This window comes from Sus scrofa, chromosome 18 (genome assembly GCF_000003025.6).
Source record: "Sus scrofa isolate TJ Tabasco breed Duroc chromosome 18, Sscrofa11.1, whole genome shotgun sequence".
In the NCBI taxonomy this organism is placed as follows: Eukaryota; Metazoa; Chordata; class Mammalia; order Artiodactyla; family Suidae; genus Sus; species Sus scrofa.
The window spans coordinates 52,682,466-52,708,296 of NC_010460.4; the positions used below are offsets into that span (position 1 = coordinate 52,682,466).

Sequence of the window (25,831 nt, forward strand, 5' to 3'; positions counted from 1 at the left end):
ATTTAGACTCCTTCTCTCGGGTGACCATAAATGGACCCTTGCAGTGGCCGGTGCCTGAACTGCCATGCCAGAATGCCCGCAGGGGTCCTGCCGCTGGACCTTTGTTCTGGATACTTCTTGTTTTTCCCCCCACATCTTCTCGTCCTCATTTTTATCCTCGAGCATCTTTTAGGCACTGTATCTCCAGTGACGATGCTGCTTCCTCATCCAGGCTCTGGCCATTGAGTCGTCGTGATGTGCCCGACATCCCGTCGTGGTAAAGCTCTGTGTGTCTGTGATCTGATTGAGCTTCTTCCGTGACCGCAGGAGCTGGCTTTTTATCCAGACACAGAGTCTTGATAACCGATGGCTCCCACACTCATCCTCGTGAAAACACGATGCCTCTTTGTCCACATCCTTCGGGAGCATTCTCTAGATAACTCATGTTGTCTTATTTTTCCCACCACGTTTTCTATTCCTTAGGATTTAATCCTATAAAACTTTGCCTGCAGAGTCTTGTCACTGCTTCTCGAGAAATGTCTTTGGAGACATTCTGCCAAGTCAAGTAGAAAAAGTATCACTTGTTCTCAGTCTTTCCGTTCAGGGGGTCAGAAAGGCAAGGACTGTGCCACAGGCTGAATCTCCGGCACAGGAAACAGGGCTCAGGATCCAAACGGCATTTATCTTTGCCTGCACGTAGATGGCATTTCAGTCACTGATGGCAGCCAAACTGGGGACACACCCTGTGTAACTGAGTTAATGCAGTTTGTTGTGAAACCTAAGTTTCCTGACCCTGTGGGAATGTGGGGATTTTGTGGATGGGTTTGCGCAGGTCCACAGGCAAGGGCACAGGAACACACGCGTACTCGCGTGTGCCGTTGGTCCTGGGAAGGCAGGAGCTGGTGAACATCAGCAGAGTCATTCCCCCTCTGGCTGCGTCCTCATTTCCAGGCTAACCCATGACAGACACAGGCACATATTGATGGAAAGAGTAGCTCTCCAAACACGTAACGCTGGCCCGGCTTTGCAATCCTTCTCCCTGCCCCTCATCCTGTCTGCCTGTCACAGCAGCGCACGGAGCAAGCACGGGGCCAGGGGCAGACACTATACCATAATAGCTCTCATCGTCAGAGCCAGTCCTCTGTCCCTAATGCATAGAACTTGATGTGCTCATTTCATTATAGATAGATAGATAGATAGATAGAGCTGCTGCAAATCACACAACCTCCTGAATAGAAGTAATCCGCAGTTAATGGGAATCAATTTTACCCCAAAGAATCTCAGATTTGGAGGTGAGGTCTCTCAGGTAATTTTCAGAATCTTCACACATTAGGACATTTCATCATTTTAGGTAGCACTCAGTCTGTCCTTGGGCTTTTAGAGAAAATGCATCATTCTGCAAGACAGGGAATCTTTTTTAATATAATGGATGCATTATATTAATCCAGTTTTTTATGATTATGGCTTACCTAATAGCTCACCTTCTGGTATACGGAGAAATAAATAGAGACTCCTACAAGCATCCATGAATATATTCTATTTCCAGCCAAGTAAACAGAATCACAGTTGTGACTCTGGTGGTGGCCATGACTCCAGTGCCAGCCGTTCTGCGACTTGGTCACAGAAACATGGCGCTAGAAGGCTCCATATAATTTTTATGACTGTTGTCTGTAGACTCGATCACTGGCCCACATGGAGAATGAACTTAGCATGAAGTAGTTTATAGACCTTAGTTCTCAGGAGCAGAAGCTCATCCCGGAATCCGTGTCTCTGGGACCACATCCATCAGCCCGCATCGGTTCATGACGAAGCATTCGTGGACACCCTGGCAGGGCTTACACCTCGGAAGGTCAGAAGAGTTCTGGGGAGTTCCTGCTGTGGTGCACTGGGTTGAGAATCCGACTGCAGCGGCTTGGGTCATTGCTGAGATGCAGGTTCAAGCCCTGGCCGGGCACAGTGGGTTAAAGGATCTGGTGTTGCTGCAGCTGAGGCCTAGGTCTCAGCTGTGGCTCAGATTCAGTCCCTGGCCTGGGAACGTCCATGTGCTGCAGGTGCAGCCACTAAAAAAAAAATGGGTTCTGAATATTCGGAGCCCTGAACGTGCCATGCGGTGGTGATGCAACCCAAAGGGACTATTTTAGGGCCTGGGAGAGATGGCAGGCCTTGTTTTGTATCCTGCCGCTCTGTGTAATGAGCACATTTTCTTTTTATTCTATATATATGTGATTTTGATTTTTTCCATTATAGCTGGCTTACAGTGAGCTGTGGATTTTCTCCTGCACAGCAAGGGGACCCAGGGACACATACCCGTGTACATTCTCCTTTCTCACATGGTCACAGCACCTTTTCAAAGGAGGTAGTGATAGTAAGTCGGAGAACCAGGACATACAGATGGAGTTTCCTCACACAGGCTCCCCAGGGGTGGACCACATTCTTCCCCCTAAAGGACGAATGTCTCTTAAACCACCTGTTACCACCATCACCCCCATCAGCCCAGGCTTCAGGCACCACGTGACGCCAGATCCTTCCCCCACGCCCAGGAGGAGCCTTTTCCCGAGAACACAAACACGCTCCTAGCTCCCCGAGGCCACGCTGCAATGGTCATGTGTCCAGGCTCCAGGCCATGGCCTTTAGGAAACATTAGCCCTATTTCGGCTTCAAGCGTCTCAAAGCTTTGCATCCTGCTTTGAAAGAGCGAAAACAGCATAGTGGGTCAGCCCCAAAGGCTGGCGCTGGGAGGAGTCGCGCTCACACGCTGTCCCTTTCTTTCCTTCTTTCCTTCTCGGGGCTTGGGCAGAAACCGTACGTGTGTAAGATCCCCGGCTGCACCAAGCGCTACACGGACCCCAGCTCCCTCCGCAAACACGTGAAGACGGTGCACGGCCCGGAGGCGCATGTCACCAAGAAGCAGCGCGGGGACGTGCACCCCCGGCCCCCGCCCCCGCGGGACTCCGGCGGCCACTCGCAGGCCAGGTCACCCGGCCGGCCGACGCAGGGGGCCCTCGGGGAGCAGAAGGACCTCAGCAGCACTACCTCAAAGCGGGAAGAATGCCTCCAAGTGAAAGCCGTCAAGGCGGAGAAGCCCATGGTATGTCATTCGCTTTCCTTCTGGTTTGCGCAGAGTCGCCCCAGGTCTTTCGAGGGGCCGGGTAGGGCGCTGGGGGTGGGGGACGACACTGCCCCCGTCCTCACTCACCTCGATTGCTCACCGAGGTTGAGCTGAACAGAATAGCTCAGCCCAGAAAAGAGCCCCAAGGTTTCCTAACTGGCTTTTGAAATCGACCTGGAAGCATACCCACCTGGTGGCAGGTAGACAGACCCCACTGTCCACATTTTCAGCGGGCCTCTAATGTCGAGAATCGTTGGAGTTCCCTGGCAGCCTAGCAGTTAAGGAGTCAGCATGGTCATTGCTGTGGCTCGGGTTCCATCCCTGGCCCTGGGAACTTCCCCATACCGAGGGCGTGGCCAAAACAATAAAATAAAACTTTAAAAATAGAGACGCGCTCATTCAGTCCTTCTGTAAACATGTTTTCTGACTTCTTTGTCCTGGTGCCCCAAAATAAATCAGCCATGGTCCCTCTTCTTTAAGGGTTTACCAACCAGTGGGATAGTCGGACCGAGAAGCAAGTACATGTCTATGCTGCGTGATGGGGCCGTAACACAAGTCTGGGTCAGAGTGATTAAGCGGGTACTAACGGCAGGTGGACTGGAGGAGGTGATGCCCAGTGGAGGGGCCACGACTGCCAAGTTCAGTGCTCAGAGAGGGGAGGAGCTAGTGCTGGGGGCAGGACCTGACCCAGCCACGCCTCAGCCCTGGGGCCCTGGCGGGGAGTGAGCGGGAGTAAAAAGGTGGGGGTGGATGTAAGAGAATTTTTTTAGATTTTCTGAGTTTTTAGAACAGACAGTGTCAGGGCCATTCCTGAGATTGGTTGATAGACCGGAGCCCACATCTGCACGGGTGCCTGAACCAAGGAAGTAGAAAAGCAAGGGAGGGATTTGAAAGATGTCATCAGCAAAACTTTCATGGTTCGATGACACACAGGATACGTGGATTATGCTCTTGTGGCGGCTTCTCACAGACGTCACTCGGTGGCTTTGCTTTACGCCTGTGCTGTACTAAAGCATCTAAAATGTTCCCGGAGACGACAGGAAGAATGCAGAGCCGCAGTCGGAGGAGGGATGGCGCATTTGTATCTGGCATATGTGCAGCGGCATCAGCTGGCTTTGGGGCTCCGGTCTGTTAACTCTGGGGTGGAAGAAGAGTCCTGGTGGAGGTCGTGTGCTTCGACTCGACTTCCAGGTGCATGGAAATGGATCCGGCAGGCAGGTGTCTCCTCCGTTGGAGGAAGTAGTGGCTGAACATGAGAGAAGTCCGGGAATGGAGTGGACAGCCTGTGAGGTCCTCCGTGGCATCACTCGGCAGCAGTGCATGTGGACAGGAACGCATGCACCTGCAATTTCAGGATCTACGGACTGGAATTTCACAACTTAATTGACTTTTGATGACTTGCTGAGTTTGTCTTTAAACTCTTAAGGGTCTTAGAACGTGACCTTAGCGCTAGCCTAAAATCATGCAAATAAGCTGTCCAGATGTATCATTATTTCCCAAAGGGTAACGGTACTTTGCTTTTTAAAAGCATCTTGGTAAAAGGTTTATGTATATGTTATGACTGATCACTGTACTTTTAAATCGATCAAATCATAAACTACATTCTATACTTTTTTTTTAACGGCCACACCCATGGCATATGGACGTTCCAGGCCAGGGATTAGATCTGAGCCACAGCAGTGACCTGAGTCACTGACTCGGATTCTCTCTCTCTCTCTTTTTTTTTGCTTTTTAGGGCCATATCCAAGGCATATGGAGGTTCCCAGGCTAGCGATAGAATTGGAGCTACAGCTGCTGGCCTACAACATACCCACAGCAACACAAGATCCTTAACCCACTGAGCAAGGCCAGGGATCAAACCCTCAACCTCACGGTTCCTAGTCGGATTCATTTCCTCTGCGCTACGATGGGAACTCCTTTATACCCTTTTTTAGGAGGAGCATTATCAATTTCCTAAAATAAAGTCCACCTGTATAATAATTATGCACAGGTTGCAGCCGTTTATCCTGCAGTGTTGAATGAAACAAGGAAAGCGAATTTGTGGTTTCCTAGATTATGTCATTGAAAGACAATGATTTATGTTTTTAGGACATCCGAAGAACGCGGAGGCTCCTGTACCTTTAACATACATCCCTAGCTCAAGGAAATTTATTTCTTCTCCAAACACCCATTCTTTGAAAGGAAAATTGGTAGAAATAAAAATTCACAATGATTTTGCCCAGTGACACCTGAGGTGCTCCAAGTTGTGAAATATTTTGTAAAATAATTACATCATAGAAACAAAGGGCTGGAACGAGATGGCAGAGATTGCGACTGGGCACCATAGTTTGCAGGTGCAGAAACCGAGGCTCAGCGAGGTTAACCTGTGAATCCAATTTCCACGGGAGACTGTTCTAGGTAGACGGACCTGCTTGTGTACCTATAAGCAGATATTTTCATAGACATGTTACGAATGCACGTGAAACTCACATTTCGAATAGCCTTTCCTTAAAAACGTGTCTTTGATTTGATCGTCGTGCTGTAAATTAAATTCTTTCTTCTTTTTTCTTTTTACTCCAACATCTCTTCTGTGTAAATGCTCCTCAATGCCTTGTTCTCACTTCCTAAGGACAGTGGGTAATAAGGTGAGGGAATTTTGGCTTCTCCGTTCTCTTGGTTTTGCTCCATTATAACATTTATCTTTTCTTTGTTTCATGTTTCTTTCATCTTTGTCCTTTGTGAGATCTTTGGTAGCGAACATTGCTCAGACATGTTTCAAACATCGAAGCCCTGTGCTTTGTACATGCAGCATGTGGAAGTGGGGGGTAGATGTGGAAGTGCCTTGTTCTCTCTGTCTAGGTTTTCATAATAAATCACACCAGGGCCGACCAAGCAGATGTTCTCGAAGGCTACTTAATTATCATCTTGACCAGTGTAAATTTAGTCTTGGACCAGACATGCACCATCTTCTTAGAGCAAGATCCGGATGCTCTGGTTGGCGGGTTTAATCTATATTGAAATCTCTGCACGCCTTGCAGCACTTCCTAAGTGCAGGTGCTCACGTGTCTTCTTTCAGGCCCTGTGGAAGTGTGAGTCTGCACGTGCGTGTGTGCTTGCACACGGATTCACCTATACACACACCGTGATTTGACAATCCAAGAGCAAAAGACACCCAAAGCTCAGGGTGATCTAAGGTGATTCTGACCTGCCAGGCCTCTTGCAGAAGCAAAAACTTACAGCAAGGCTTCGTTCATTCATGACCACATTTGTGTATCTTCTTTTTCTCTGCTTGGTTGCCCAGGACACACGTAGTGTAGCACGTGATGCTCGCTTAGAAAGTGTTCACCTGCTCGGGTGTGTGTACTGTGGTCACAGAAAAAGTGTGACGGGTTCCATGGCAAAGATGTGTGTCTAGACCCCTTCCCGGCAGCATGGGGCTCCACCTGCGACCACAGTCGGCTGCGATGGGGTGTGTGTGGTTTTCCCTCCCTCCTCTTGAGCTGCTGCCAGACTCTGGTTTTTAGGTAGCACCGGAAACGGAAGTGAGGCCCAGCCGAGGGTCTGGACATCACGCCGTTTGCTCTGTGACTTTTGGGCAGCCCCTGAGCTCTGAACGTCAGTTTTCTTACCTCTGCGAAAAGGATGAGACTGTTTATCCACCAGGGGGATTTTGGGTGGGCCACTTCCAGCTTGTGTGGACTGCTTCATGCAGGCCATTTTGTACCGTGGTCCCAGACACGGTGGCAGTGGGCCTTCCGGTCCCTGTTGCGAGGGGCCCTTGGTGGGTGAGTGGGGGGCGGTCCTTTCCCTGACTGAGAACCAGTGGACTAGATTAAGCCCCATAGAGCTGCAGCATCGTCTTACCCAGTCCACTTGGTTGGGATAGGAGAACATGGCCTGACCTCTTAGTGAAATGCTAGGTGCAGGCCAGGAGGCCAGGACGATGGTCGTGAGCCCCCAGACAGCCCTCTGGCTGGAGCAGGATTAGTGATTGACGTTTCCCCTTGCAACTGCCTTTACCTACGCCCTGCTCGGAATTCTGCAAAGCAAGAGGAAAGGAGAGAGCTTCCAAGGGCTCAGGGAACCAGCCCTGAGCCGGTCAAGGGGCCGGTTGGAAGGAAGGTGACATGTGCTTCTGGAGCATATATTCTGAGGACGAAAGCAGTTGTAATAATTAACTGCTAATGCTCTCGGAGCTGTTGAATTACAGCTGGGTCTTTTTTAAAATTTGTTATGTTTTTATTTTTTTTTTTGCTTCATAGAGCCGCATCCGAGGCATACGGAAGTTTCCCAGCCAGGGATCGAATCAGAGCTATAGCTGCTGGCCTGCGCCACAGCCACAGCAACGCAAGATCTGACCCGAGCCTCGTCTGCGACCCACACCACAGCTCACGGCAGTGCCGGATCCTTAACCCCCTGAGTGAGGCCAGGGATTGAATCCGCGTCCTCGTGGATCCTCGTTGGGTTTGTTACTGCTGAGCCACGACGGGAACTCCTCATCCAGGTCTTTTGAGCTGTGCATGCTTTCAGGGCTTCACAGCTAATTCCCAGGACCATCCCGAGGATAAATACATTGTCCCCGTTTTTTGGAATGAGGAAACTGAGGTTTACAGCGGCTCAGGAATCTGCCCACAGAATAAAGTCACAGGGGTGGGGTGGAACTGAGGACGCGTGTTGGCAGAGTTGGCATCCGGGGCAGGGTTCCCGGGCCGACAGACCGCATCTGGCGCCCCCTGCTGTCCATAGCCCCTCACTGCACATCCGCCTGCCGGCCCATCCATCCGTCCAGAGGTTGAGGGCAGCCACCTCCATTCACCAGAAGGCAGTTCTTCCGCTCATCCCCCCACTGAGAGTCCGCAGGATCTCTCATCACGGGCTCCCTTGCCTTTGTCTTTCGGGTGACACTTCTTTCTCTTGGCCCCGCAGACATCTCAGCCAAGCCCTGGTGGTCAGTCTTCATGCAGCAGCCAACAGTCCCCCATCAGCAACTATTCCAACAGTGGCCTCGAGCTTCCTCTGACCGATGGAGGTGCTGTGGGCGACCTCAGCGCCATCGATGAAACCCCCATCATGGACTCGACCATTTCCACGGCAACCACAGCCCTGGCTTTGCAAGCCCGGAGGAACCCGGCAGGGACCAAATGGATGGAGCATGTCAAACTGGAAAGGCTCAAACAAGTGAACGGACTGCTTCCACGACTGAACCCCATTCCACCCCCCAAAGCCCCTGTGGTCTCTCCTCTCATAGGACACAGTGAGTCACAGCCCGTCTCCGTGTCCGCACGGCGGCGGGGTGGGGGGTGGGGAGGGCGTTCTGTTGTCTCAGGGGCAGCCAGAGCGCGGGAGCCTCACTGGGCCCATGGCTTTATATTTGCTCCCTTCCCCATCCGTCCAGAACGATGCCGGGACCGTACCTATCAGCATTGCCTTTGTGGCGGGTGTGTAAAAAAAGCAGGCATAGAGGCGTTGTGCTGGAACCAGAAGTATGACAGATGCTGATGCAGAAATTATACCTCTTAGCCCAGGGTAAGGCAGTCTCAGCCCCAGGGGCACCTCGGATTAGCACCTGTCTCCAGTTTCCACGGTCTGCAACCAGGAGGTACACAGCCACTTCACCTGATGTTGGCTGCATTCAAAGAGAGCAACCTTTGCCACTGTCAGCTCCCCATTAGTTGTTGTTTTTGAGTTTATGCTCACAGAGCGTATCCCAAAGGTGAGCCCCACCCCCCACCAACTCAGGTGCATGAGGCCTTCATAGGATGTCGCAGAAGCCCTGAGTGGATATGAGACCCCTAGAACGCCTTCGGCCCGTGGGCTGATGTATATAGGTCCCTCACTCTTCGCTTTGCCCTTGACCTACACCTGTGAAGGGGCTTGACTCATCCAGGGATGCTTTAAACCAGGGATCAGCCACATGCAGCCTGCTGCCTGCTCTTGGAAATGAACTTTTATTGGTACCCAGCCTCACCCTTCCCTTCACGATGCTTCCGGCCCTTTGGCACTGCAGAGCAGGGGGGTAGCCCGGGAAACCAAATACCATCACCATTTGCCCACACTTGTTTGGGGGGGTTGTTTTTTGTCTTTGGGGGGCCGCACCTGCAGCATCTGGGCATTCCCAGGCTAGGGGTGGCGTCGGAGCTGCAGCTGCCGGCCCACACCACAGCCACAGCAGCGCGGGATCCAGTCCCCCTCTGGGACCTGCGCCACAGCTCCCGGCAATGCTGGGCCCTTAGCCCCTGAGCAAGGCGAGGGATCGAAGCCGCGTCCTCACGGTCCCTAGTCCAATGCGTTAGCCCCCGAGCCCCGACGGGAACTCCCCGACACCTGGTTTGAGTCATCCCCAGAGGAACCCACCTTTCCCACGCTTTCCCTGCAGGCACGCAGCCGGGCACCAGCTGCAGTCTGGGCGGGCCCGCGCCCCTGCTCCCGAACAGAAGCGACCTTTCGGGCGTGGACCTCACCGTGCTGAACGTGCTCGACCGGAGAGACAGCAGCACCAGCACCGTCAGCTCCGCCTACCTGAGCAGCCGCCGCTCCTCCGGCATCTCCCCCTGCTTCTCCAGCCGCAGGTCCAGCGAGGCGTCCCAGGCCGAGGGCCGGCCCCAGAACGTGAGCGTGGCCGACTCGTACGACCCCATCTCCACCGACGCCTCGCGCAGGTCCAGCGAGGCCAGCCAGGGCGACGGCCTGCCCGGTCTGCTCAGCCTCACCCCCGCCCAGCAGTACCGCCTGAAAGCCAAGTACGCCGCCGCCACGGGCGGCCCGCCGCCCACCCCGCTGCCCAACATGGAGAGGATGAGCCTCAAGACCAGGATGGCCCTGCTGGGCGAAGGCAGGGAGCCCGCGGGGACGCTGCCTCCCGTGCACCCTCCCCGGAGGTGCAGCGACGGCGGGGCCCACGGTCACAGCCGGCGCCCCCTGCTGCCCCAGGACGCGCTGGGCATCGGCGTGAGAAGGGCCAGCGACCCGGTGAGGACCGTCTCGGAGAGCCTCTCCCTGCCCCGGGGGCAGCGGTTCAACAGCCTGCACAGCTTCAACCCCCCGGGCTTGGCGCCCGCCCTGGAAAAGCGCCACCTGGTGCTGCAGAACTACACGCGGCCCGAGGGGGGCCCGGCCCGCCACTTCCGCGCGTCTCCCTGTCCCCCGAGCATTAGCGAGAATGTCACCATGGAGTCCCTGACCCTGGGCGCCACCGTGGACCTGAACGATGAGGACCTCCTGCCTGACGACGTGGTGCAGTATTTACATTCCCAGAACCAGGCAGGGTACGAGCAGCCCTTCCCCAGCGCCCTCTCCGACGACGGCAAAGTGCCCCACGGGCCCAGCTTGGGGAGCGGGCCCCACGACTTTGACCCACTCGGGCTGCCCGACAGCCACGCCGGCCACACCGGCCAGCAGTACCGGGGGCTGGAGCCGCCCTGCGCGGATGCCAGTAAACCCGACCTGCCGATCCAGTGGAACGAAGTCAGCTCGGGCAGCGCCGACCTGTCCTCCTCCAAGCTCAAGTGCGGCCAGCGCCCCGCGGCGCAGCAGGCCCGAGCCTTCGGGCTGTACAGCAGCACGGGCGTCCACCCGCAGAATTCCCTGAGGAGCGGGGCTGGCCCGGCGGGGGGGTATCCGACCCTTGGGGAGCACGGCAGCGCCTTCGGCGGCCCAGAGCCCTTGGTGAGCCACAGCGGCGGAGCTGGTACCAACGGAAACGCCTTCCACGAACAGCCCTGTAAGGCCCAGCAGTATGGGAACTGCCTCGCCAGGCAGCCCGGCGCCCCCAGCTTGCTCGATGCGGGGATCCAGGCGGCGAAGCTGAGAAGCAGCATGCAAGGGAGCGGGGGCCAGCCGGATTTTGGCCTGTTGGTGGCGCCGAATGAGTCCGCTGGCAGCCCCGGGAACGGCATGCCCACCCAAGACCCGGTGGGACAGGGGTACCTGGCGCATCAGCTCCTTGGCGACAGCATGCACCCCCAGGGGCCAGGCCGCCCCGCGCAGCACACGCTAGGGCAGGGTAGCGCTACCTCACACCTCCACGTCTACCAGGGGCCGGAGGGCGGCCTGCCCGGGCCCCCCAACATCGGCGGCCAGCTGTCCGGCGTGGCAGGCATCAGGGGCTACCAGCCGTGTGCCGGCTACGGGGGCAGCCGGCGCCAGGCTGGGCCGAGGGGCAGCCTGGCTCTGCCGCCGTCGGGACAGCTCAGTGACACGAGTCAGACCTGCAGGGTGAACGGCATCAAGACGGAGATGCCAGGGCCGTCCCACCCGCTCTGTTCCAACGTGCAGAGTTTCTCTGGTCAGTTCTATGACCGCCCCGTTGGCTTCAGTCAGCAAGACACGAAAACGGGTTGCTTCTCCATCTCCGAAGCCAACTGCCTGCTCCAGGGGGCCAGCGCCGAAACCTCCGAGTTACTCTCCCCAGGTGCTAACCAGGTGACAAGCACAGTTGACAGCCTCGACAGCCATGACCTGGAAGGGGTGCAGATTGATTTCGATGCCATCCTCGAGGACGCGGACCACGCCAGCCTGATGTCAGGGGCACTGAGCCCGAGCATCATCCAGAACCTTTCTCACAGCTCCTCCCGCCTCACGACCCCGCGCGCGGCCCTGCCGCTGCCCGCGCTGCCCGCCAGCAGCACCAACATGGCCATTGGGGACATGAGTTCGCTACTGACCTCCCTTGCAGAAGAGAGCAAATTCCTCGCAGTTATGCAGTAGGCGTTAGGAAACCAGGACCGCCCAGAGACCTGAGACTTTAGGAGTTTAAAAGATGAAATGGACCCTTTTTTATTTTTATTTTTTGCTAGTTTGTTGTTTTTTGGGTTTTGTTTTAGTTCTGTATGTATTTTAGCAATCTCATGTCACCTGACTGGGATGTGTGTCAAGAATATTCCTTTTATGGAAAAGGACTGAAAAAAAAAACAAAAACCCTAAAGTATTCTAGGGAGAAACTGTCTTCCATTTCAGTTTTGAATCAGTATTGTTACTCTCGAAACACCTTCTTTTAAAAAAAAACAAAAAACTGTAAGCCCACTCCTCCCCCCATTTTTTTAGTAAACCGCTGTCAATGTGTGATGTGCACGTCCTTTCTTTTCAGACAGAGGTCACAAGAAAGGATCTGACGTGTTTCTCTGTGACTCCCGAGGCATAGGAGTGGGTGGGATTCTGACCCAGGGGTCCTCCTTCCGGCTCTTTACAGCTCCCTTCACGTCGGCTCAGCGTTTATGCCGTGTTTCGTTTCTCTTGGTTTCCGTTCCCGTGTCGGGCACAGCATCGGCCGTGGATAGCGAGTTTGGGGATCGTTTCGGATGCGCACCGGAGCATCGACCACAGGTTTTTCGAGATGCTCCTTGGCCCCAGTTCCGCTCAGGTCCTCCTTCTGAGAGATGTGCACAGGTCGACATCTGGGGCCCTTGCAGAATTGGTTTGCTCATCGTAGGGGTGGAAATTCTTCCTGTCGCACGTGTGCTTCGGGTGGGGCCGTCTCTGTGGTTGGTTCTCGGTCATCGACCCGGAGTCCCCGCCGGCTCTGTTTGTGAACGCCGGTGCCGTTCCAGGGAGAGAGAGGAAGAGCACTGGGTGACACTCAGGGCTGTGGTCACTGTCATCTGGTGAGAAGCAGACAGAGCTCAGATTCCAGCTATTGTGTAGAAGCGGTTTGGGGCGTATTGGTGGGTTGGCTGCGTTTGCTGGTTCCTTCCATCTACTGGCCCGCTACCACGGATAACTGAGAATTGATTGCTTACGGTTCTGAGTGTATAGAGTATACTTAACCCCACGGCCGGCTGTGTCATTAACATATATTAATTCCACTCTAGTGAAAGAGTACATCTACTCTAAGTGGCCCTGCTTTAGGGGATTGAGAAAACTTAGCTATAAAAGAAAAAATAAAAATAAAAACCTCACAGAGATTATTTGGAATAAATTGCTTCAAACCTTTTTTTTTTTTTTTTTTTTGCACTCACAGCATATGGAGGTTCCCAGGCTAGGGGTCTAATTGGAGCTGTAGCTGCGGGCCCACACCACAGCCGCAGCAACGCCAGATCCAAGCCGCATCTGCAACCTACAGCAAGGCTGGATCCTTAACCCACTGAGCGAGGCCAGGGATCGAACCTGCAAGCTCATGGTTCCTCATCGGATTCGTTTCCACTGCGCCACGATGGGAACTCCGCTTCAAACATTTTAGTGTTGAAAAGTACTAAGAAAGGAGTTTAGCACTCTGTGTGGATACCGTTTTTTGCAGCCAGTCTAGGAAAGGATGCATCCATTAAGACATTTGTCTTTAATGTGGACTTAATCCGGACTTCTGTTTTGGATTAAAACATTTAAAGATTTTAAAATTGCAGCTCCTACCCATGTGCAGTTGCTCCACATAAAAGACATACTGTGTGTGCACAGACTGCACGCATTATCCAGCATTTTACTCTGAAGAATACGTAAACTATGAAACAAGGACTTGGGCTCCTCAGATTAGCTGCTGTATTCTGTCCCGCTGACCCTGGCGTTGCATTTATCCAGAGGGATTCATGAGTCAATTCCGTGACATTTACCCTTTACTCAGGCCATTTAAATTAGCTGAAGACGATAATCAAGAGTCCCTCATGGTTAAGGACCCAGCGTTGTCCCTGCTGCGGCTCAGGTCGCCGCTGGGACAAGGGTTTGATCCCTGGCCTGGGGACGTTCTGCATGCCATGGGCGTGGCCAAAAATAAAGATAAAAAATTAGCAGTAGACAAAATCCAATCAAATATCATGTCATAGAAAGAATATTAGGACCAGTGCATTGTTCTCATGTTTGTGTTCTCCCCGGTGGACCACGAATCCCAGTGTGGAAGCAAAGCTGCCCTCTGGGACTTTGTGACTCAGACAGCTGGGTCTGCTTTCCACTCGATGGGAGCAGAAGGAGGCTGAGGTTCTCCCACCCGCTCCTCCCCGCCTTCCCCTGCCCCATGTCGCACCTTTTAGGTCAAAAGACGCCTCCGCTTTGGAACAGGGCCCCACATCAGAAGACAGGTAGTGATGTGAACAAGCAGAGGTACGTCTGCTGCTTTTCGGCAGAAAGATCAAGGCGCTCTCCCATGGTCCTCAAACAGGTCAGGTTCTGGTCACACGATCGGTACTCCATCCCCGAATCTCGTCTTGCCCTGAACTCCGAACCTCCAGGTCCTGGTGTGGTCGCGCATGCTCCTGCGGCCCGGCCCGGCCCCTGTCCTCCTCCTCCTCCCCCGCTGGACCCCTTTTCCCGCCAGCCTTTCTGGGTGTGCCTTTCTCAGTCACCATCATTTCCCGCGTCGCCTTTGCTCTGCTTGGAAGGATGTGTCTCTGCTGGTTCCCTTGGTTTCTGGTCATTCTCTGGGGCACCTCTTACCTGTTCTCCTTGCTCCTGCCTCCAGATTTGCAGGAGATGCTCACTCAAGCTTCGGCTTGGTTTGGCTTCTCTCAATATGGGAAACTCAAAAGGATGAGGGGGCGGAAAAGGAAAGTGGTCTTTTGCAGGCTGACGATCAGTTGTGACAGGCAGTGGCAGGAGGATCTCTTGGGGTCGTGTGCAAAGGTCCCGTCCAGATAGGCGTCTCTGTAGACCTGGCATCTCCCGGGATGGGACCCACCCCGAGCCTCCAATCTTCTCTCCGCCTCTCTGGCCCTAGCATTTAGGGAGAGACCACCAGCTCTCTAGGCTTACATCCTGCTTTTTAACGCAGGCTCATATTCCGGTCGGGCTGTTTAACACCTGTGTTAAACATGTTTTTCCTTGTCAGTCACTTTGTTTTCTTTTTCAAAGACCTGATTGGACTGCCCCTGCTCCTCACACATTGGCTCACCCTCTTGAGCCACAGAGTTTTGATTCTTGCGATGTATGTGCCTTATTTTATGTTAATCTCGTGGAAGCGAAGGCCCCGTTGGTGTCGCCCCATCAGGGCTCGAGGCTGCGTGCGCCCCGGCTGAGCGCACACGACTGCAGCGGAGCCTGAGCTGTCTTGTAACCTGCTTCCCATGTTGTTTTGAACTGATCGGAGGATGTCCTCTTCTGACAAGTTACTGTCGTGTATCCTGCAAACGTGTAAGATAAAGTCCAAGTTCATTGTTTTCACCTTTTTTAGATTTTTTTAAAAAATAAAATGTGTAATCCTTTTTTAAAAGAAACACGTGTAAATACATTTAAGTATTGTAGGCATAGTGTTCGGATGTGGCCCACCCCGGGCCTTCCTCGGATCAGCCCGTAGCCCCTGCGATGCCCCCACCCCACGTCCCGCCCGCCTCAAGCCCGGGGCTGCTGCCTCGCCACAGATGGACTGGACTTTTGCTTTCGGAACCACTTAGTCTTTTTGTAACAAAGAGAAAGAACAATGTTTCTTACAAGGTCAATAAAAAGCTCTTTGTACTGAACGTTTTCCGTGGCTTGTTTAGTTAATGCATCATTGATGGGAAAAAGGACTTTCTTTGGGAAAAGCCAGACAGAACCTGAGCTGGGACCCAGGCCTGCCCCTCCCTGCCACACACACACACACACACACACTCAAGCCGAGCCGAGCGAGCTTTTGCTCTGAGACCAGACTCTTCATCCCTAAAGTGGAGAATGAGGCAGTACACCCTGCTCGTGGGGTATGATGAGGGGCACCAGAGAGGCATGCCGGGTATTGACGTGGTTGTTGTCTTAATTTGATCTCTTTGCCAAACTCCAAGAGGAGGACGTTAGCTTTAACATCTAACCACTTGTCCCACTTTTATATATTAGCCTCTCATTCCTGAGATGCCCTAACACATGTTAACAGAAAATTTCACATGGTAGAAGCCTACTTTTTTTTTTTTTTTTTTTTTTTTTTTGTCTTTTTGCTATTTCTTGAGCCGCTCCCTCGGCATATGGAGATTCCCAGGCTAGGGGTCTAATCGGAGCCTTAGCCACCAGCCTACGCCAGAGCCACAGCAATGCGGGATCCAAGCCGCGTCTGCAACCTACACCACAGCTCACAGCAACGCCAGATCATTAACCCACTGAGCAAGGCCAGGGATGGAACCCGCAACCTCATGGTTCCTAGTCGGATTCGTTAACCACTGCGCCACAACGGGAAACTCCAGAAGCCTACTTTTTCGTGGCTTTTAGTAACTGACATCAGAAAGAAATAGAACCAATCGCTCTCACTCCTCTTTCCTCGTTAGCTGGCAGGGATTTTCTCCAGATCACTGTAAAAGACTGAAAAAGGGCTCCTCTTTCTGAGTAGCATCTGGTATCCTTTGAGCCACCAGCTGAGGGCACTGGTTGATGCTGGGCAGGACAGGTGGTTCAGGGCTGCACACAGGGGTGCACACGTGCACGCGCACACACACACACATGCACAGGTGCCTCAGTCAGCTTGTGTTCTAGGAACCTCGGTCCCATGAGTGGTGAAGATTTCCCTCCCTGGCCTCCAGCAGGGATTCTCCAGTCTTAGGGATGCTTTCCTGACCCACAAGGGAGAACTCCAGCCATGAATCCAGAATTCTCGGCCTTCAAAACTAGATCCTTCATACGAGGAGCCCAAAATGCATTCAGAAAAAAATAGGTGCCTCCTATGAAAGAGACATGAAGGAAGCAGAGTTTGAAGTAAGATGGCAGAGCTACAATCCATTTGGCATTTCGTAAGGATTTACATTAAGTAATTTTGGTTCAAAGACGTTATATATTACCCGAATGAGAATACAGTAGGAGAATATGCTCCAGTAAGAGGAAAATTTAACAAAGTGCCTACATGTTTGATTCATCTCTTTTCCTTCCATGGCTTTCTCTTCATTTTCTTGGCAGTTTTTCCCCTTTGGTTTGTTAAAAAAATAAATTGGCTGAGTAAATTTGAAGATCTAATAGGCTTTATTAAACTGTTCCTGAATTGGGCAGCCTCTCATCTGAGAAGCAGAAAGAGACTCTGAGAGGTTGAACATAATTGGAAGGCTTTGTTTGGCAGGGGGGTGGGGTGGGGGTGGAAAGAGCAGGCTCACTGAGGCCTGGGAAAGTTCCGGGCCAAGGATCAAACTTGCGCTGCAGATATAACCAGAGCCACAACAGTGAGCCTACCGGATCCTTAACCAAAAGTGGAAGGCTTTTATGGGAAGGAGTGTGGGACAAGAAAGCCATTACCAAGAAAAGAATGTAAGTTCATTGGAGGAAAGTAAGAGTTGGAGAGATGACGGGTCCTCATTGGTTAAGTTGCGTGTCCATCCGCTGGGTTTGTTGATGGGCCGGAAGTAAATATTTCTTATTCCTACTTCCCGGAGTACTTCCTGCTTGGGAGTACAAGTCAGTTTCTTCCAGTTGCTTGGCTGGGATCTGAATTGACGTCCTCCTGTTGGGGGTGCTTGGCCAGTAGTGGTGGGCCTCTCCTACTCCAATTTTATTCTTTTTTTTTTTTTTTTTTTTTTTAATTTTTGGCCGTCCCCAAGGCATATGGAAATCCTGAGCCAGGGATCAAATCTGAGCTGCAGCTGCAGCTACAGCAATGCTGGGTCCTTTAACCCACTGCAGGCCCAGGATCAAACCCATAGTGACCTGAGCCACCGCAGTCAGACACTTAACCCATTGTGCCCTGGTGGGAACTCCTCTGCTCCAATTTTCATTGAGGGTTCCCTTTCACTAATTTTCGCAGGTTTTTCTTTATAGTATATTTACTATTCCAAATACAAACTGAGCTCGTCTCTCCTTTAATATTAGCTTTTTTATTAAAAATAGTCCATTGTATCCGTATACACCTAGTATGAAAATAGCCCATTGTATCAGTGCACACCTAGTATGCCTTCTCTGTCTAGTTATTCAAACTCTTTCCTGTTTTTAGGAACAGAGTAGAATCTAGGAGAGAATCTCGTTTTAGGTTTGTTTTTTTTTTTCTCCCCATACATTTTGTGGCCACAGGCACAGCCCTGCTTACCCAGCAGAGGCACATGGTGTCTTAGGTTCAACAACTCGCCTCACCTGTCCCTAAATCTCCCACTTCCTCCTACCGACTTCCATCCTTCTTCACGTCCAGTGGTAGGTTATGACGGTCCCTGCCTTTAGAGAACTTACGGTTTACCTGGGGATACTGGACAGGTAATAGGTACAGGTTCCATAAATCCAGTCTTAATATCCCACTAAGATTCCTTCATAAGGACAGTGGCTGGAAGGATGAGTGAAGCAGTGGGCTACAGGCTTGCGTCTGAGTGAGAGGAACAGACGTGCAACCACAGAATACAGTGGCATGCCGTAACGGAAGACTTTCAAGGGCAAGTTCAGTTTGGGGCATTATCCATCCGAGCTGCATGTGGCAGGGCTTCTCACCCTCGGTGTTATTGACTTTGGGGGCCAGATAACTCTTTGTGATGGGACGGTCCTGTGTGGCCATTGGGTGGTTAGCAGCACCCCCAGCCAATACCAACCAGATGCCAGTACCACCCCTCCCCAAGTTGTAACAGCTAAGAATGTCTCTGAACATAGCCACATGTCCCTTGGAGAGAAAATGCGTCCAGATTGAGGGGTTCTGGTTGAAGGAGTGAAAACACAAGTAGAGACATACCACAGGCAGGTGCTCAGAAGAGGGATTCAAGTTACCGACCCAGACCTGGGAGATTTTGTTTCCAGGTGACAGGCAAAGCAAAGGGTAAGGAGCACCATTAACAGGCACAGGTGCCGGACGAGAGGAGGACTAAGCAAGCCGCAAGGAACACGGACCCCATGGCACTGGGAGATGGGGAGGACTGAGTGAGGCTGGATGGAGGGCAAGGGGGAGGTCGGGGGGGAGGGCAGGAGAAACCAGGACCATCAAAACAGCATGGAGGTCCAGGAACACATGGGCTGAAAAATCCTGGCTTTGAGAGTCAGGAGACCGCTTGCAACCACTGAGGCTCAGAGGACACGTAACCCGAAGGGGAAGTTGGTGGCCTCTTTCAAGCAGCCTGGGCCATGCCATCATGCTAGATCCCACCAGGACCAAGACGCCCATTCTCACTGAGCAAGGAAAAGCCCTGCGTTGAGCTGTGATAAGACGTTGCTTTTCCTCCAGGAGACCTTACCCTTTCAGGCGTGTTAGGAGCACCTTGGAGAGTAGGCAGAGCAGTATTTCCAAGGGAAAGGAAAGAGATGGGACAGGTGAGAAGGTGGATTTTCCTTGTGGCTGCTCCCCTTCCTTTCTTCCAATTTTCCCTTTTTTTCCTTCTTTTTTTTCTCCCTCCCCCCACCCCGCTTCCTCCTTTAATGCAAGAGGTTTGACCTTGCTAATCCTCCATCCGGCAAGAGTCAGAAGCAAAGAGATGCGTGATGTTACCGGGACGGAGCGAGCATCATCTGAGCTCTTGAATCACAGGGCGGACGCCTCTCCTGGGAAATGAGAAGAGGAGGCAGGATCCAGGCAGGTTTAGACAGATGTGACAAACAGGTACGGGAGGTCGAGGGGCCGCTTGGACCTATGAAGCCCTCTGTGGTCTGGCCTGTGTCGGGAAGGCCAGTGAACTTGAACTGAGCCTCAGAACCAGTGAGAGTGAGGAAGAAAGTGGAAGAGACGTGGGAACAGCATGAAGCAAGGTGAGGCTCACCAGTTCTAGCCACTGCTCCAGCCTGGCGGGATCTGGATTGGACTTGCTGGGGTCAAGACAAGGGAGATTACTGTCATCTTTGCAGGGAAATTTTTTTTTTTCTTTTTAGGGCTCCACCTGCAGCATATGGAAGTTCCCAGGCTAGGGGTCAAATTGGAGCTGCAGCTACCAGCCTCCACCACAGCTCATGGCAACACCGGATCCTTAACCCACTGAGGGGAGCCAGGGATGGAACCTGCATCCTCAGGGATGCTATGTCTGGGTTCTTAACCCCCAATGGAGACTCTGAAAATAACTTTTAAAAAGACCTTTTAGCCCACGGAAGGGAGGGGGAGTGGAGGCAGGGCTCTTGGACTCACACTGGGTTCAGAGAGGCAGGACCTTAGGGAAGCAGGCAACTGGACCAGTGAGGCCCCCATCCTTCTCCTCTCATGCCCCAGGAGGCGGGCTCCAGCCCAGTCCTGCAAAGGCCGAGCAAGGCCAAGGGAGGCGGGGTCCTGGCTCCCCATCACTGGCTTTGCACCAAGTAGACAAGAAACTTATGTGGAATTTCCAGGTAACAGTGCATAGGGAATTTTTTTTTTGGTTTTGGTTTTGGTTTTTTTGTATGTTTCTGTTTCTTTTGTTTGTTTTTGTTTTACTTATTAGGGAAGTATTTTAATAATGTCACGGACTCCTTTCCTGCTTTACCTCTGCTTCCACCTGCTGCAGCTCTGCAGGGCTCCGCTCGCACACACCTCCCCCTTGCTCCTGATGCCCCTCCTGCTTCAGCCTTCGCCAGCTGGCTGGGCTCAGTGAAAAGTGAGGTGGCCTGGCCAGTGGGCAGGCCAAGCTGGAAGGAGCCCCACAGCCCTGGAGGGCCCACTAGCCCCCCACCCCCACCCCAGGGCCAGGCCCTCTGGAGAGAGGCCTTCAGCTGCCTGGGTCAGGTCAGCCTCCACCGAGCTGGGGCAGGAGGAGGAGGGCAGGTGGATTGGCTCTGCCGCCTCCCAACGCCCTCAGACCGGGCATCTGCTTCTTACTCACACCCTCAAGGAAGAAAGGCTCCCAGTCACTCCAAAGAGAAACTGTGGACCCGCTAGCCTGTTCCTGCTCTTACAAAAGCCGGAGAGTTACCCTGAGTGGCTGTGGCACATTCTCTGTGCCTGAGCCATGGCAATCACCTATCCCACCTCCAAGATGCCATTGGTAGTATTTTTATTTTTAGTGATTGATTGTTTAGGGTGAGCCTGTAGCCTGTGGAAATTCCCAGGCCAGGGATCGAACCTGTGCCATAGCAGTGACAATGCCAGATCCTTAACTCACTCTGCCACCAGGGAACTCCGTATTTGCCCCCTTTGGTAGATGCTCCTTCTTTGCGGGGGACCCACCTTCAAGCCCCACCCTGACCCTGCCAGGACCCCTAAGGAGGCTGGAAGGGGAGCTGCTGAGAGCAGCCCCGCGGTCTCCAGAGCAGCGACTGTCCCCCAGAGCCTGTGAAGCCTCCTGTGCTCAGAAGTTCTCCAGCCCACGTGAGCCGATGGGACCGGGCTCAGCAGTTGGACTCCAGCTCCGCCCAGCTGGCAGGCACAGGCCTGCAGCACTTGGGGCTCGCCAGGGCCAAGATCGCTGCAGAGGTGTGATTCACCGAGTTCCCAGAGCAAAGGGAGGCAGCCAGCTGGCAGAGGACTTCTGAACAGTCAGGCCAAGGAATCCCACTGCTATTTGGACAGAGATGAGCCGCTGCTGCCTCCCTCCTCCTCCCCCACCCGCGCAGGCTGCGAGACGGAGCTGGGCCAGGGCTTGGGGGGCAGGAGGAAGGATCCAGGCTGCTTCGCTGACCAAGATAAGGGTCTTCGGCCTGTGTCCCCAGTGACTCAGGGCAAGAAACACCTGCATTTGCATTTGTTTTTTTGTTTCATTTTTGTGGTCGTGCCCTTAGCATGCAGAAGTTCCCAGGTCAGGGATTGAACTCATGCCAGAGCAGTGACCCATGCCACAGCAGTGACAACGCCAGATCCTTAGCTGCTAAGCCACCAGGGAAATTCAGTGCCTGCATTTTCACTCAGATGATGCTGATGCCACCAGAAGTTTGCCCCAAACACACCTTGATGCACTTTCCCAGAGGTGATTTTTTTAATAAGCAGCCAATTTGGTAGGCAAGAAAAAGAACACTGGCTCACCAGCCAGCCCAGTATGTATGCCACAGCTCAAGGATTGTCTGTCTCCCGAATAGATTTCTCCCTCCTGCACCTTGGCTCTCTCAGGCTCTTGGCCCAGCCGTTCTGAACCCTGCTACGCTTAAGAAACTGGCTGCAGGAATTCCTGTTTGGGCTCAGAGAGTTATGAACCTAACTAGTACCCGGGAGGATGCGAGTTCAACCCCTGGCCTCGCTCGCTTAGTGGGTTAAAGATCTGGCACTGCCATGGCCTGCAGTGTAGGTCAAAGATGTGGCTGGGATGTATGCCGGCAGCTGCAGCTCCAATTTGACCCCTAGCCTGGGAACTTGCATGAACCCAGGCCCCCGACCTCTCCTCTGACCTACCTCCTTCCGTAGATGAAGTCGTGAATCATCACAAAAGTATTTCCCATCCAAAGACCCCTCCGCCTCGAGCACAGATCAATGTGTCACTTGAATTGAGGGGACAGGGTAATCCTTCCTCACCCACCTCTGCCCCACCTGCAGGGCAAACGGGCAACACTCTCCGAGTCCCAAGGCCATTGGGAGAAGAACAGAATGTTCCATGCACTTCCACCACAGAGGTCAAGGAACGGCCTTTCCTGGGGTTGCCGTGACCCAGGCTGTCTCTCTGGCTGTCCAGTTCTGGACGATTTAACATCACTTCCCACTGCTGGGACTGAAAGGCCGACGACTCCCAATGTGGCGGCCATCCAGCTTGTTGGAAGGGCCTTCTGAGGCTCTGCTCCTAAATCAAGTGGGCTTATCATTCAGCCACAAGGAAGGTTGATTTCAATCCATCCTTGCTGGCCCCGTGTGCTAGGATTCTGACTTCATTCAGACGCAGGGGTTCCCTTCAAAGAAGGACAGAGTGAGGGGAGGGGAGGGGAGGCTCTGACCCCACCCCCAGCTGGGGTCCTGCAAGTCAGTTCCGGCCCCTCTCCCTGGATGGTGACATTGGAGCAGACCCCCGGGTTAAGACTTCGGTCCTGGAGCTCCCGTCGTGGCGCAGCGGAAACAAATCTGATTAGTATTCATGAGGATTCGGGTTCGATCCCTGACCTCACTCAGTGGGTGAAGGACCCAGCATTGCCGTGAGCTGTGGTGTAGTTTGCAGATGCAGCCCGGATCCCCCGTTGCTGCGGCTGTGGTGTAGGCTGGCAGCTGTGGCTCCGACTCAACCCCTGGCCTGGGAACCTCCATATGCTGTAGGTGGGGCCCTAAAAAAAGAAACTTCGGTTCTCGGCAAGATTACCCCAATTCAGAAGCCAGCCACAAGGTCAAGGGTTCCCCAGGTCAGCTGTACTTCCGACCAACCAGCTACAAATTCAGGGATTCTCACGACCCCTCAGATAGCTAATTCTCTGGAAGGACTCACAATTCAGGAAAGCTCTATACTCACCTTTGCCGTTTTAGTACAAAGGGTGCCATTCCGGAGGAGTTCTCGGGGGGCTCAGTGGGTTAAGGATGCAGGGTTGTCACTCCTGTGACTCTGGTTCTTGTTGCTGTGCTGCAGGTTCCATCCTGGGCCCAGGAGCTTCCAGAAGCTCTGGGCGCAGCCAAAAATGTAAAAAAAAAAAAAGCATGTACCGAGAAACCGCCCAAACAAATGAGGGTGTATACATATGCATCGGATGAGGTCTGGGCCGGACCGGAGCGCAGAGCTTCTGTGACCCCCTCTGTGGAGTCAGGGACTCACCTTCTGGGCACATCGAGAAGCTCCCCTGACGAGTTCCTGCTCCCCCGAGTCTGGGCGCCCTCAGTTTTACTGCCGCTAATCACAGGGCTCCCAGTTGCAGTGTTTATGTACAAACCTTCCTAAACCCCTGGGGTTCAGCTGCGGTGCTTTGTGTTTTCAGGGTTCCCGGCTACAGGGGGCTCGGGGAAGGTGGGTGATAACGCTGACCCTCAGAGACGCCACAACAACCCAGCGCTTAATTTTTTATCTCCAACTCTCAAAACAACCCTCTTAGTCTCACCATCATTTTATTTATTTATTATTCATTTATTTCTTTTTCCTGCACCTGCGGTACACAGAAGTTCCCGGGTCAGGGATCAAACCCACGCCACTGCAGTAACCAGAGCCACAGCAATGACAATGTCCGAGCCCTAACGCTTGGAGCCCCAAGGGAACTCTTCTCATGGTTACTTTAAAAACGAAGAAAGGGGAGTTCCTGCTGTGTCTCAGCAGGTTAAGAACCCGACGTAGTATCCGTGAGGATACGGGTTCAATCCCTGGCCTCGCTCAGTGGGTTAAGGAGCCGGTGCTGCGTAAGCTGTGGTGTAGGTCGCAGATCCTGCATTGGCGGCTGTGGTGTAGGCCGGCATTAGCTCCACTTTGACTCCTAGCCTGGGAACTTCCATAGTCTGTGGGTGTGGCTCTAAAAAGAAAAGGAAAAGAAGTGAAGAAAGGAAGCAGGAGAGGTGAAGTGACCTGGCTGCATCACTTAGCCAGCAAGAGCCAGAACCAGGCGCTCTGAGCTTGCGGTTTGGGGACTCAAGACACGGTAACAGCTGGTCATAGAGGGGCATGGTGACAGCCACTCTCTCTGAGTTCAGAGGCAGGGAGTGTGTCAGTCCACTCAGAGGTGGGCGTGTGGGGTCCCTGCTCCCACGGGTGCTGCTATGTCCACTGTGGGACCCTTGGCATGCTGACATCACTGTGCCTCAGTGTCCTCACCTGTGAAACAAGACAACATGTGACCGAGCTCACGGAGCGCGTGAGAATGAGGTGAGTTGCATCTTGCAGGATACACTCAAGGCGCCAGGCCAGCAGTGCGTGTTCATGTTCCAGACGTCAGGGAGGGCTTCCAACGAGCACGGGTCGGGGGGCGGGTAGGAGTCCTTTCGGAAGATGAAGAGGTGGTGGAGGAAGCAACGGGAACAGGTGTGAGATGGGAAAGGGACCCCCAAGGATGGGGCAGAAACAGACAAGCCTGGCTAGAGAAGGGGTAGACAGACGGGATCCACAAGCGTGAAGACCCAGGGCTGTGACTCCCGATGAGGGAACCTGGGCTTGAACCAAAGGACCAGAACTGAGGGAAGCAGCAGGTGAGCTGGGGATGTGCTTCGGGAGAGAATTCAGCCAGTGGTACCCAGTCCAGAAGTCATGGCTTTGAGTGAGGGAGCCCCCTACCCAGTGAGAACAGGCTGGCCTTGGGGGTCTAGGGGCCAGTGGAAGGGGCTGTTGCAGAGAGGTTAAGGGGACAATTCTAGCCCTCTGCTGCCATCTCCAGGTGCCCCTGTCTGCGAGATAAAAGAAGGCAGTGTATTTCCAGAATACTCAGCCAGCAGACACACAGCAAAAATTTGACTGCCACTTTTCTGCCTCTCTGCACAGTGTGTTCACCACACATTGGGAGAGCCCCCGGGGCACAGCCAACCTGGAAGGCTTGTGATAGTGGCTTCTTCGAGGGCAAAACTGAAATGGTTCAGCCCCTTCATCCCATGTTGCTGCCGCCACCTCGTGGTGGATTTGGGAATTACACCCATTCCCCAGTTCAGCACCGCCAAGCCCACCCTCACCTCTGCCCTCTGGGCTGATGGGCAAAGAACTAGACCCAACCCAGAGGAAATGTTTTCCTCTTAGAAACCGTAAAGTAAGGACTGAAACTTATGTAAAAAATGGCATCTTTGGAGATGGTTCCAATGTGCTTGGGATTCTAAATTTTAGAATCACTATGAAACCTTTAGAAAAATATATTTTTTGCTGCTGCTATGGCTTCCCTTTATCACAACCAATGACACTGTCTTTGTTTTTTTTTTGTTTTGTTTTGTTTTCTAAATATAAACAGGAGGGCTTCCCTGGGCTGCCTGGGATGGAGAGGCGACTACGAAGTGGCAATGGCCCCACAATGTACACCTGTGTGTACCACACCTGCATACAGTCTGCTCACCTGGTTCCCATGAGCCACCCAGTCACGTGGACCAAGATAGCACCCAACCTCCCTGCTGATTCTGGCTGCCCAGGTCCCTGGAGGGATCAAATCCAGCATTTCCTAGGGTGTCCGCATGCATTTATCTTTTCCTTTCTCTGTTTAGAGCTGTGGCTCCCTTTATTTATTTATTTAATTTTTTGTTTTGCT

At 53.1% G+C, this 25,831-nt stretch overlaps 1 protein-coding gene across 4 annotated transcripts in view; it reads left to right on the plus strand.

The window, feature by feature from the left end:
- GLI3 (GLI family zinc finger 3) overlaps window positions 1-15,441 on the plus strand; it is a 294,444-nt gene extending 279,003 nt beyond the window's left edge. For all 4 annotated transcript variants that reach the window (XM_021078943.1, XM_021078945.1, XM_021078944.1 and 1 more), the window contains 3 exons: window positions 2,777-3,067; window positions 7,994-8,321; window positions 9,444-15,441. In XM_021078943.1, the coding sequence (XP_020934602.1) occupies window positions 2,777-3,067; window positions 7,994-8,321; window positions 9,444-11,773 (2,949 nt within the window). In that variant the 3' untranslated portion in view covers window positions 11,774-15,441. The remainder of the gene's footprint in view (window positions 1-2,776; window positions 3,068-7,993; window positions 8,322-9,443) is intronic.